The 12,976-nt window shown below is 61.9% G+C and overlaps 1 protein-coding gene across 9 annotated transcripts in view; it reads right to left on the minus strand.

Annotated features, from left to right (window-relative positions):
- ATP2B3 (ATPase plasma membrane Ca2+ transporting 3) overlaps window positions 1-12,976 on the minus strand; it is a 61,582-nt gene that overhangs the window by 14,669 nt on the left and 33,937 nt on the right. For all 9 annotated transcript variants that reach the window (XM_030850384.2, XM_060293035.1, XM_030850383.2 and 6 more), the window contains 8 exons: window positions 8,762-8,941; window positions 8,543-8,630; window positions 7,825-7,931; window positions 7,336-7,527; window positions 5,619-5,832; window positions 4,726-4,937; window positions 3,748-3,855; window positions 2,508-2,690 (listed from right to left, as the gene is read on the minus strand). In XM_030850384.2, coding sequence (XP_030706244.1) covers window positions 2,508-2,690; window positions 3,748-3,855; window positions 4,726-4,937; window positions 5,619-5,832; window positions 7,336-7,527; window positions 7,825-7,931; window positions 8,543-8,630; window positions 8,762-8,941 — 1,284 coding nt within the window. The remainder of the gene's footprint in view (window positions 1-2,507; window positions 2,691-3,747; window positions 3,856-4,725; window positions 4,938-5,618; window positions 5,833-7,335; window positions 7,528-7,824; window positions 7,932-8,542; window positions 8,631-8,761; window positions 8,942-12,976) is intronic.

Genomic DNA, 12,976 nt, shown 5'->3' on the forward strand with positions numbered 1-12,976 from the left:
AGGCCAGGGCTAAGGGATGGGGGAAGGAGACTTGGGTGACCTTGGGCAAGTCCCTTCTCTCTGGGCCCCATTTCCCCGTGTGGAAAGCAGGGACCCGACCAGCCCGGAACTGCAAGGCTCTGACTGAGGGGACCCACTCTGCCAACGGGGTGGCAGTGTCAGGTCCAAGAGCCTGCAGGCAGTAAGAAGACACAGACGCACAGGTGGCCGGGCCACCAGAGATCTCTTCCCGGACACCTAGGATTGGGGCAGGGCTGTGGTCTTGGCTGCTAGAAGAGCTAACACTGACTTTGGCTCAGCGATGGAAGCAAATAGGCTCTGCTGCAGAACCCACCCAGCATGACACACCGGAGCCCGTCGGGGCGGGATGGGTGGGTGGGTGCTCACAGTTGAGCAGCCAGGAGGCCACGGGAAAACCTAGACAGCTGGTGACAAAGGCTCCTCCCATTCTACTGGGCACTCAGTGTTCTGGCCGGGCCCAAGACATCCTTCCCCCACCACGCTGGCCAAGGCGCCTGCGATGCCGGGAGGGCTGAGCCAGAGGCCCGGAGCAGCCCCTTGGGACTCTGAGAAGGCTTCATGGGGCCGCCATGGGATGAGGAGGGGCCCCAGGGGACACGGTGGGAGCTGCCTGGGGCACAGACAGTGGCCAGCATGGAGGCACAGCAACGCGGCGAGCAGAGTGGGAGTCTGGGAAGGCAGCAGGGGTTCCGGGGACGCAGGGCACGTGGGGTGATGCCGAGAGGCAGACGGGAGGCTGAGAGCTTCTGGCCGGGGAGCTGAGGCTGGCGCCTGGGGAGGAGAGGGGCGCCCAGAGACTAGGCCCCCAGGGGTTGTGTGGCAGCAGCTGGTGAGCCGCGTGCACTGGGAGGGAGCTTTGGGCACCTGGCATGGAGGATTCTTTGGGATGAGCCCATGGTGACTTGTGACAGGCTGGAGGCGGGCACTGGGGAGAGCTGTGCTCTCAGGTCCTGGCCCAGGCCAAGCAGCCACGCGGGAAGCCGCCCGAGCAGGCGCCCGGTGGTGTTCTTCCTGCCGGTGGGTCTCCGGGGCAAGAGCAATTGGAGCTGGGTCGGGGCTGTGGGTCCAGGACAGAGCACGGAGAAAGGCCCGGGAGGAGCAGGGAGTGATGGGGTGTCACACGCTGGCTATGTTGCCAATAGGCTGCAGGGGTCCAGGGTGGACCCCGGGAGCCTCAGTCCAGGCAGAGACGTGGGCGGCTGGGCCAGGAGGGTGTTGGGGGCGGGGCCGGAGGTGGCTGGACCGGGCATGCGCGTTCGAAGGGCCATGCCAATGTGCCAGCTGTGTGGAGAGACGGGAAGAGGGTCCGGGACAGCTCCAGGGCTCTGGCTTGGGCAGTAGAAGTGAGGGAGCCATGGATCAGGAGCTGGGGGGCGGGAGGAGGTGGGCTTGGGGAGGTGGGGCCTGGGTCTGGGCTGACCTGAGCCCAGGGTGGGTGCCGTGAGGCAGAGGAGAAGGTGGTGCGTGAGGGGCGCCTGGTCGCCATCTGGAGGCTGTGCGGGGAGGGCCAGGCCACGGGGAACTGGCAAGAAGAGACCAGTGCCCCGGGGACCGTGGGACTTCCAGCAGCTAGGGTCACAGCCAGGCGACAGGGCAGACCACGGTCTCAGTGGGAAGTGGGAGTGACAGGCAAGGAAGATGGAGAGGGGCCAGCAAGCTGCCAGGAGAGCAGGGCGGACCGCACTTCCGGAAGGGCGCTGGGAAACAGTCCGCAAGCAGGAGGGATGGAGGGACAGCCCAGCTCGGTAGCCGGGAGGGTGTCTCACAGACCTTGGTGAGAACCGCCTCTGGGGTGTTGAGGGCAGATGTCAGGCTATGATGAGAGAGACAGCAAGTATGGAACATTCTGGCAAGAAGGCTGGCCGGGAAGAGCTGGGGGCAGGAAGCGAGGGTGGCTCTGTCAGGCAGACTCTCAGGAAGCCTTTGCAAGCGCCCACAGCTGGGCAGTCGTCCTGGCTGTCTGAGTTTATAGAGGAGATTGGGATGCACAGAACGGACCAACTTGGTTACCAGCGTTCACTTCCCAAATGAAGTCTTTCCACAGAATGCACAGTATAACCCAATGAATGGTGAGCTCACCGAAGGCTATTGGAAACGGGCATCTGCCTCATCCCGAGAAGGCCCCTGCCCCATGACCTGGGGCAGCTCCCAGCAAAGAAAACGAGTCCCGGCAGCTACTCAGACAGTGGGTGGCCCGTGCCCCCATCTCCCTGAGATACAGCTCTGGGTCACAGCACACGCCGTTAGCTGACACCTGTGCCCACTAGCGGGGAGGGCCACCTGGGCTCTGGGCGAGGTGTCAGGGAGAGGCCATCCTGGAGACATACTGTCATCCGGCACATCCGGCAACTGCCCTTGTGATCGCGGCGGCAAGCCCCAAGGGCTTCCCTGTCCTCTCAGCTCACCTCGCCCATTCTCCGCCTCTGGCTTGTTGCCCCCCTCGCGAGGCGGGAGAGCCAGAGCGGCCGAGCAGCCCGGCGGCTTACCTGCGTCTGGATCCGGTTGAGGCCCCGGAACCAGAGGATCTGGCCTCTGCGCAGCTCCCGCTCGGCGTGGTCGATCTCTTCCTCGCCCTCAGCCAGCTCCTCGTCGGTCATCTCGTCCTTCCCGGGCCCGTGCCCCGCTTCCTTCAGGCACTTGAGCTGGCTGGTGGGGATGGTGGCGATGACCTGGGTCGCCAGAGGTGAGGGACAGCAGGCAGAAGTGGCCGTCAGAGGTGGGAGCTCTGCTGGGGCCGGGAGCGGATGCAGGCTGCCCGCCTTCCACTGATGCAGGCCCAGGCCGTGTGTGCGCCCGCCCCTGCACAGGCCCCGGCACCGTGTGCAGCTCTCTCCTCAGTGCTTGCTCCCTGCGGGCGGCCCCTGGGCCGCCTCTGCCTGCTGCCGAATCCTGCTCTCCAAAGCAGTGTGCGTGCCGGTGGACCCTCCTCCGTCGACGCCCAGAGGAGCGGCTCACGCCACCTTCCCGCACAGTGTGTGACGTAAGGGACTCGCTTCGCCAGACCAAGGTCTGGCCCTGGCCTGGCTCGTGGGAGGGGACCTTTAGGCCCCTGCCTCTTGGTTTAGCTGGGGCCGAGGGCAGGCGGGCTACACTGCCGCGGTGATTTGGGGCGGGTCCCTGGGTCGCATGTACCATCTTGACCTCTGGGGCGCAGAGATTGAGTAACTAAGTCACATGGGCTCCCCAGGCCTCCAGGACCGACGCCACTCAAGTCCCCGGACCGCACCACTCAGGGGAGCTGCCCCGATGGTGGTACCCGTGCGTGTCATCACACATTACCGCTGGGAGAAACTGCACTGCCACGCGACTCCCCTGGCGGGGGAGCTGGGAGCTCGTGCCCGGCCTCTCCTGGGCCTGCCCTATGTAAGCATGAACTTGGACATCTAGCCTCCAGAGAATAACACCTGCCGTTGAAGCCACCCTGTCTGGAAGGTTCACAGAGGTATCGTGTAGCTTCAAATATGTGAGCATTTTCCAAGCCACCCAATTCTAAGGCACGATTTTCAGCTCCTACCGTGGCAAGGGGAGCGGCGGGTGGTTTTGCTGGGCGCTGTGACATCCCAGCCATGGCCCTTTGCATGCTCTCTGCTGAGGCTGTCACTTGTGGCCCCGCACCTAGGTCATGGCCTGTCCCAGAGGCAGGCTAGGGGACCCTGGGCTGCCCACAGTTCCCCAGACAAATCGGAAAGGGGCAGGGCTGGGAAAGCCACCGAGGCAGACACTTACCTGTCCCCAGACCAGCTCCCCAACACCAACAAACAGGCACCAGAGCCACTGTTCCGTAGACAGCGGGGAGCAGCTGAAGGGCTTTCCGCCGAACTGCACGATGACAATCTGTGGAAGAGGGGTGGGCGGGAGGCGCGTCCGGCCAGCTCCTCTAGCCCTCGGGGCTCCCCCTGTCCTGTGGGCCGAGCTCAGGGAGTCAGAAGGCTTGGTGCTTCACCCAAGAAGCACCAAGAGAAGGCTTCCCGGGAGCCTTCTTTTCTCTGGCCTCCTTCCCTTCGTCCCCACCTCAGCCAGTGCCTAGAGAAGCTTCCTAGACCGGCTGACCACAGGCCGTGGGTGCTGTGCCGGACGGGCACGTGGCCTCGCTTGCTGCAAGGTGCCCACTGAGCCAGGCGCCCCGGACTGTCCCTTTTCCAGCCTTCGGGCGAGGCTCGGTCATGTTAGCCATGTTCCTCCCGCAGCCTCATGGCCCCTCCGTGGGAGGAGTCCTCTTCCAGGGGTGAGCTTTTCAACTACAGACCAACTGGTCCCAAGGCCACACTCCAACTCTCTCTGTTCCTGGGCTCTCACCCTCCAGGCCACTGTCCCCCTCCCTAACCACCCAGGGCTGGGTCCCAGACCACAAGGTGGACAGCCCTACACCCCAGAGCCCGGGAATTATTCACACCATCAAGTGCTCAGCCTGCCCCTCCTGCCTCAGCTCCTGCTCTGGGTTTCCCGCTCTCCTGCCTGCCGACCAGCCCGGGTGCTTCCCCAGGTGGTCCCTGTGCCATGGCTGGCCCCCCCTCTGAGAACTGCGAGAAACCAGCTATCCTGGCCTGTTGGCCTCGCTCTACCTCACATTTTCTATCAATACGCCCTGGTTTTGAACACTCAGCGCCTCCTGGAGTTAAGGTGGCCTCCCGCCAAGGAATGGAGTTCTAGAAATGGGAGTGGCAGACCTGGAGGGACCTGCAAGAGTGGAGCCGTCGCTCCTACCTGGATGGCGAAGGTGCCCAGCACGATGGTGCAGAAGATGGGGTTGCCGAAGATGCCGTGGAAGACGTTGCGCTCGCCATGGATCTTCCGCGCGTTGATCTCGTTGAAGAGCTGCATCATGACGAAGGTGTTGAAGATGATGGTGTAGTGCTCGGAGGGCGGCGAGTGCAGGGGCGCGTTCCTCCCGCTGTCAATGTCGAAGAAGAGCTCGCCTGCAAGCCCAGGGCCGCGTGAGGGGAGCCGGGCCCAGGTGGGCGCGTCACCACCGGGCGACACGGCTGGAAGTCATGAGCCCCCCAGCCCCCAGGCTAAGCAACGGGAGATCACAGCCAAGGCCGGGTCCAGACCAGGGGGGTCTGGCACTGAAACCCCAGGACAGGGGTGAAGACATTAAGACTCGTTTGCACACTGGCTCGAGCTGGGGAAGGAACGGCTCTCGGGTCAGCCATGACCAGCTTCTGCTCCCGAGATAGCAGAGAAAGGCCCCATGAGAGGACCCCAGGTGCTGCCGTTTGGGCGCCCTCACGTGGTGACTCTTGCCCCTTGGCCACCGCCATGCCTGCACTGAACTTTGAGTCTACTCCCAGGAACATGTGCTGAGAGCCAAGCCACCACGTGGTCAAGGCTCATCAGACCCGTGGAGGCCCTCTGACGTCAGGAAGAGAGGCCACACATAGACAAAGCGACAAACCCGCCCCCACGTAAATAAAGGAACCTCCTAAAAGGAGCCGATGCCGTACAGAGAACAAAACTCCCAGGATGGCAGGGAGGTGAGGGCCGAGGGGTCCTCACCGGAAATCGGGTCCCCAGGTGCCCGTCTGTCCCTGCCACTGCCGGACAGCGCCGGGGCCTGCGGGGCTGGCCACAGCACAGGGTGCCCTGGGCCAACCTACCGACGAACAGCAGCGTGAAGATGGTAGTGAGCTGGTAGGCGGCGTGGCCCAGAATGTTCTTCATCATGGTCCGTGAGATCAGGGGCTTGTCCCGGCCATACGGCTTCCGCAGCAGCAGCGACTCAGTGGGCGGCTCTGTTGCCAGGGCCAGAGAGGCGAATGTGTCCATGATCAAGTTCACCCACAACATCTGCACGGCTTTGAGAGGAGAGTCCTGTGGAGAGGAGCCAGTTACCCCAACATGGGCCTGGAAACCCCACCGGCCCCCCACTCCTGGGAAGAGACGCAGCTTGGGGTCAATGTCACTGGAATTGAATTCAAGTGAAAATGCAACAAATCCAACCTTCCCATAAAAACGCGACATCTCCATCCCTATGTTTTCTTAAAGTTAGCAGAGAGTTTTCGCTGGGCTTTCAGATTCCTGCTCTTAAAATGTTGTCAGTCTCCCTTCTTCTCTCACCTGCTGGCAGTGATCTAGAAGGTGTGGTCCAAACTGTTAGCAGGAGGCTGCCACGCCCTGTCACTTGGCCCAGACCATAAAAGAGCCCGACAGATGCATTCCTGCACCCAAGGGCCAGGAAGAGGTAGAAACTGCACTGGACCTTCCTTCCCATCGCCTCTGACTTGTTGGTTAAAAATGAGCCTCACAGAAGACAGACACCAGGGACCATATCCTGTAGGATTCCATGCCTATGAAACTTCTGGAACTGACAGACCCATGGAAACAGAAAGCGAATGGGTGGATGCCAGGGCTGGGGGAGAGGAGAGTGGGGAGTGGCTGCCTGGTGGGTACAGGGGTGATGAAAAGGTTCTGGACTGAGGTATAGGTGACGGTTGCACAAGATGTGCAATGCATCAAAAACCACAGGATGGTACACTTTGGTTCAAATGGCTATTACGGTACAGTTTATGTCATGCGGATTTTATCTCAATTCAAAAATACCTTTGAAAGGGAGACAAATTCTGGACACTCACTAATGGGGAGAATTGGAGAACTGAAAAAGGAAAAGAGGCTCCTGCAAAGGTTAACCACGGAGTTCCCAGCAGACCCAGGACAAGCGCAAATGCAGGTCTACCAAGACTTGCACACGCATGTCCACAGCGGCCACAGGTGGAAACAACCCAAATGCTCATTGATGGAGGGATGCAGAAACACAAGGTGCTTGCTCCATACAATGGAACATCAGTCCACCATCAAGAGGAATAAAGCACCCGCTACAACATGGATGGACCTCGAGAACATTGCGCTAAGTGAAGGAGCCAGACACACACCACCACCTATGATTTGGTTCCGTGTAGCTGAAATGTCCAGAATAGGTAAGTCTGTAGAGACAGAAAGCAGATGAGCGGGTGCCGGGGGCTGGTGGAGGGGGAGTGGCGCTTCCTTTTGGGGTGATGAAAACATGACGGAACTACATAGAGGTGATGATGGTACAACACTGTGAATGTACTTAAAAGTCACTGAATTGTATACTCTCAAACGGTGAAGTTTTTGATGGGTGAATTCTATCTCAACCAAAAAAGTCTGCAACAAAAAAAACCTGGTTCCCGCCACTGGGTCCTCAGGTAGGGGCTCTTCAGCCCTCACCCTGCTGGGGGCGGGGTCCCCTGGGCTTGCTCTGCACACTGGGGTCCAGGTGCACCGGGCGGGAGGAGCCCGGCCATGGGAGGGAGAGCCCGGGGTCTTCCCTGGGCCCCGGTGGCCCCCAGTGCCCACCTGAGTGATGCAGGCACCCGTGAAAGCCACAATCACGGCCACCACATTGACCGTCAGCTGGAACTGCAGGAACTTGGAGATGCTGTCGTAGACATTGCGGCCCCACATGACGGCCTTGACGATGCTGGTGAAGTTGTCGTCCGTCAGGATGATGTCCGAGGCTTCCTTTGCCACGTCAGTCCCCGCGATGCCCTGGGGGACACACACAGCGTGTCCACGGGGCCCCTTCCCCAGCCCCCCTCACCCACTCCAAACGTGTCCTTGTACTAGAGAGGTTTTGCTCACAAACAAAGAGGGCGCCACCGCTGCAGCCGCCACCAACAGGGCAGAGCTTGCAGAGGCCCAGGTGGCCAAGATGTGAGAGAAAGAAACTTCTGGCACTCTGCAACTTGCCTCAACGCTAGCCCCCACACTGCTGCACAAAGCTTACGTCCTCCATCACAAGGCCCCACCTGGCGTGGTGAGCCAGGCTGACAGCGGGTGGCTTACCATGGCGAAGCCCACATCCGCCTTCTTGAGGGCTGGCCCATCGTTGGTGCCGTCCCCGGTCACGGCCACCACCTGCCGCTGCTCGCCGGTGTTGCTGTCGATGATCCCTGGAACACAGATCAGGGCAGGTCTGGTGCCACCTGTGGCCCCGGGTGACCAGCCCGGGGGCGGGGGGGGGGGGCAGTAGGCTCCAGTCCTCCGTGCTGTCCACCATCTTTGGGACCAAGTCCTGTGCCTTCACTGGCAGTCGCATCCCCCTTCTCCCACCCTGGCCCATCACCCAGTGCGATGATACAGGGTGGTGGGATTTCGTAGAAGGCAGGAGCTCGGCACTGGGCAACTTGGAGAAATGTCTCCCTCTCCTGGGCCCCAGTTTCCCCATCTGCTATGAAGAGAGCTGGTCTCTACTGGCGTCTTCCATTGATACTGTGAGCGCAGAGAAGTGGAGGCTCGAGCCCTGGCAGGTCAGCCCTTTGAGGGAGTCTCCATTATTATCCCCATTCTCCCGATGAGGTTCAGGGAGGGCCAGTGACTTCCTCTGAGACACAGTCTCCAGCAGCAATGGGTCCAGAGCTGAGTACCCTGAGACCCAACTGGAAGCTCAGCTTTGGGCGTCTGGGAGCAGACGACGACCCGAGGGGTGACGGCCATACCCCGCCTGCGTCCCGCCCCCCGGGGCAGGGGCAGGGCAGGGTGAGGAGTGAGCCCACTCCATTACCTTTAACCAGAGTGTGCTTGTCGGTGGGAGACGATCGGGCAAGGACCCTCAGCTTGGGCCACACCTTGTCCAGACGCTCCTGTTCTATCTGGGAGGGAAAAGCACAGACGCTGCAGAGCCTCGGTGGCAGGGCGGGCAGTCAGGGCTGAACAGAGGGGGCGGCGGTGGAGAAAGTGCCAGAACCGTGGACTCGAGGGAGGGCTGGCGGCCGGGAACTACCTCGCCTTTCTCGTTTCGGATCCGCCGGTTGAACTCCTTCCCCTCCAGGCACAGGAAGTCCTCCCCGGGCTGAATGATGCCGCACTTGGCCGCAATGGCGCGGGCCGTGTTGATGTTGTCCCCCGTCACCATGCGGACTGTAATGCCAGCGCGCTGGCATTTGCGGATAGCTTCAGGGACCTGGAAGGGACAAGATGGCTGGAGCCCAGAGCCGTTCCTCCATCCAGATCGGGAGGAGGCGGGAGAGACGGCCTGTCAGCTCTGCCCCGGCTGGGAGCCTGGCCCGCAGGGAGCAGGGTGCCCCCAAGCCCAGGTGCCTCCTTCCCTGTGCCGGCCCCGGGGACCACCGACGACTCAGAACCAGGCCCTGACACCACGAGCAAGGCTGGGAGAAGCCACTGGAATGCTGTCAAGGGGCACCGTCAGAGCCGTGTGCAGCAAGGTGACCGGAGAAATCACCCAGCTCTTTCAACCTCAGTTTCCACTGGGGAAACGGAGCCCCAGAGCAGCCGAGCCAGGACCAGTCCCATTAGCAGGCCAGCTGGCAGGGGCTGTGCCAGTGAGCTCCGGAAGGACAAGAAAGGAACCTCTGGCCCCAGCTGCCCCGCCAGCTGGCAGGACCCCCCTCGGGTTGGACCCTCTCGGGCCCTGGCTCAAGGCAGGCTCTGGCCTTGTTGGCCCAGCTCACTAACATCTGTTTCCCCGCCACTTTTTTTTTTTAAATGATATAAAACCTAAGACATTTAGAGCCGTAGGCTTGACATGACAAGGCATTCTCACTGCTCATTAGAGGAAATGGGACATCACTCTGGTTCCTTAGTACCTCTCCATTTTCCAAACATAAGATTAGATTCCGGAAAAGGGAGAAGAACAAGACATCCCTCCAGTGCTGAAGGGAGCGGAGGCCAGCTGGGAGGGGGTGGCATTGTGGAGTGGAGAAACTCCCGTTCCAGCGAGGAGGGGACTTGTGAGCCCGAGACAGCAGCGCAGAGGAGAGTCGTGCCGACCGCGCCTGAGGGGCCAGGAGGGGAGAGGAGGGCAAGGAGATGCGGCGGGGCAAGGAGATGAGTCCGCTGGGCCCGGCGCACCCCACTGTGGGCTCCCGGTGGGGCCGGGCTGAGCCCCCGGAACCGTGTAAGCATGACAGAGAGCACGGGAGCACGCGGTGTCCCGGGGGTGGCCTGGTGGCCAGGCCGGGGGAGCTGGGGCCAGGCGCCAGGGGGTCAGGGCAGCTGGGAGACCCCAGGGGAGGTGGGCAGCAGGCGGGGCCAGGTCGGCTGCAGGGGACCACTGGCCCGGGAGGTCCGGGCACGCTGGTGGCCCCCGAAGCCAGGGTGTGGAGGCTGTGATCTCAGCCAGGGAGAGGGTAGGAAGAGGAGGGGTACCCGGGGCCCAGCCAGAGGGGCTCCCACTTCTGGGCTGGGACAGAGTGACCTTACAATCCCTGCAGCAAATATGGCCAGGCGGCCTAGAAGGCCCCGCCCCGGGAAGGGGGCTTGCGTCCCACACCCCCGGTAACGCGTCTCCTCGCTCAGCTCAGGGACGCTTTCTGTTCTTTGGGGATCCTTGAGCGCTAGAGGATGAGCTGCCGGGAGATACCTCCCTTTCCAACAAGCTCCCCCCACCACCTCTGATGCGTCTGGGAGGAGCAGCCCCTCTGCTGCCACCAAGTGGCCGTGATGGGCCTGAGCCCTGGGAGCCCCAGGTCCAGCCTCTGCTGGCCTCCTCTGTGTGGGCTCAGCCCAGGCCCGGCTCGTCTCTGGTCTGAAAGGCCCTTGGCCTCCAAGCCAGGTGGCAGGATGCTCCCTCCGTCTGCAGGCGCCCTCTCCCTCATCGGGTGACTGTCCTTCCTCGCCTGCCTCCCACTGGCTGAGGCCCGACAGCACAGCAGGCAGCCAGGTGTCTGCAGGAGCCCCCAGGCCCTCTGGCGTAAGTACAGTCTGCCTACAGGGTCCATGCAGCTCCCCGGGGCAGAGACACCCCCCTGCCAGGCCCTCCACAGGCTGTAGCCGTCCCAGGCCCCCAGGCATCCCGGCAAGTTGAACAGCACCCTATCGGCCTTCCCGCCTGCCGTCAGCACCTGGGGCTCCCCTCCTTGGCCACTGCGCGGATGGCTGGTCCCCGTGGGCTTCTGCCTGGCTTCCCCACCTGCTGCCCAGCCTCTCACTCAGCCACTCTCCAGCCAGAGAGGAGCGGTCCTGTCCCCTGGGCCCTTTTACCAAGGCCGTTTCTGGATCTTAAACGAGCTGCCCATTGCCTGGCCTTGGCGGCTCTCTCACCCTGTGCTTCTAGCCGCCGGGACAGCCACTGAGGCTGAGCCTTCAGGGTGACCTTCAGGGAACTTTTATCCATGTTTTCTCTAAGATGAAAACGTATAAAAACAATAATATCCCTCTCTGAGAAGAGCACGGACCGGGGGAAGGGCTGGGCCTCACCCCGCCTGTGTGCAGCCCTTCTGGACTGTTCCATCCGGCCCCCAGCCTAGCCTCATTGGCGCTTCTGTAAATGAGCTGCCGTGGGCCAGAAGAGGGCCTCTGCAGCTCTGCCTCAGAGATCTACAAATACGTCTCAGGCCTCCAACCTTACATCGATGACTAGAGCTTCAGTTTGCAACAAATATTTATGCTGGAACTTAGGGGAAGCTTGCAGGGCTCCTTGGCCCAGGGGGTCAGGCAAGAAGGGCTCCCCGTGCCGTGCGGCTGCCAGCCGCTTCACACCTCACACCCCTCCATCCGGGCAAAGGGTGGAGGTGGAAGGGCTGGGGGGTTTGTTATGATGCTGTAGAAATGGCCTTGGCCAGGGCCCTGGGGGTCCGTGAATGTCGCCTTCCTGGGTCTGTGAGACATTCCAACAGGAGCTCTGGCTTTCCGGCAGCTTCATTCAGCCCCAGTTATCTGGATGGAAAAGTCTAGAGCTGCTACTGTCGACACGTCCCAAGGATTAAGGAGAGGACAACCATCACCCTGGAGCGGCCACCTGGGGGCTATTTTCAGGTGGAGAGGCCATCGGGTCTATGCAAGGACCACATGGCTTTAGGACTCGGCTCGCCGTATGGACACAGCCTTCCTCTGCGCCTCAGTTTCTCCTTGGTCCGGCGAAGGGAAAGGCCCAGTCCCTGTGTCCCTGGAGGTAGCCCTGCCTCCCTCAGCGGCATCCTGTGCCCCTGCTCTCCAGGCAGCTCCTCTCCCCACCTGCCTTCTCTGGGCCCATTCCTTGGCTCTAAGTCTCTCTCCTTGCCTTTGCCACCACCCGCTTCCTCCTGGGGCCAACTCCGGGTGCCCCTTCTCTGCACACGATGGTCCCTATCTCCTTGGAATTCGGGGATGCGCTGTCGCTGATGACCCCTGACTTCTGAATGGAGGGTCTGTGGTGTCTGATCCAGTACGTGAATGCCTGTCTCCCGAGGGAGAGCTGAGGGCAGCCCGTGCACGCACATGTTTTCAGGCTAATTGGCAGGATCAAGGTGCCCGTGCTTCTGACACGAGGTGGGCGCCACTGGAGAGGCCCTGGGAGAGAGAGGATTGTTCCCTGCCTCACAACCTGCACCCCCCGTGCCTTGCACACTCTCTCTGGGGGCTGGTGTCCTGCAGCTGCCGCCAGCACCCCGCTCCAGGGCCAGCCTGGCAGGCTCTCTCCCTCGGGAGTCTTGCATCTTGAAGGACCAGCACCGCCTCCATTGCTCTTCCTCTCTGCACCCTGACCAACCTCTGCCCTGTCGCTCCGTTCCCTGTTCAGCAGAGCTCTGGGTGAAGTTGCGTCCACACGCTGGCTGCCCTGCTCAGCCACACACCCCTCACAGTCTCCCCTCCCCGCCCGGCCCCTTCCTTGGAGTCTCCTTCGCAGGCTCCTCCCACCTGTGCTCCGCTGCACCCACGACCATCACTCATGAAAAGACGCCTCTGGAGAATGTCTTTCTGGCCAGGACCTAACCACGTGACATCTCCATGGGGATGTCCCGAACCTCACTCGGCCCCAACCAAACCCTCGACTGAGAACTGCCTTCCCCTCCCCCAGCCCCCCAAACACCATCTACCCAGTTCTCGGAACCAGAGCCCTGGGAGTTGTCCCCGGCTCCTGCGTCTCCCTCACCAGCCCCTCTGGTCCATCAGTCCTGCGGGCGTTGGCAGCCGTCGAGGTTCTAACTGCCGCCCTCTCTTACCTGGCGGAGGCCAAGCAGGAGGGGGCCTTCCAGATGGCAGGACCGAGCCTCCTGAA

Source organism: Globicephala melas, chromosome X (genome assembly GCF_963455315.2).
Source record: "Globicephala melas chromosome X, mGloMel1.2, whole genome shotgun sequence".
Classification (NCBI taxonomy): Eukaryota; Metazoa; Chordata; class Mammalia; order Artiodactyla; family Delphinidae; genus Globicephala; species Globicephala melas.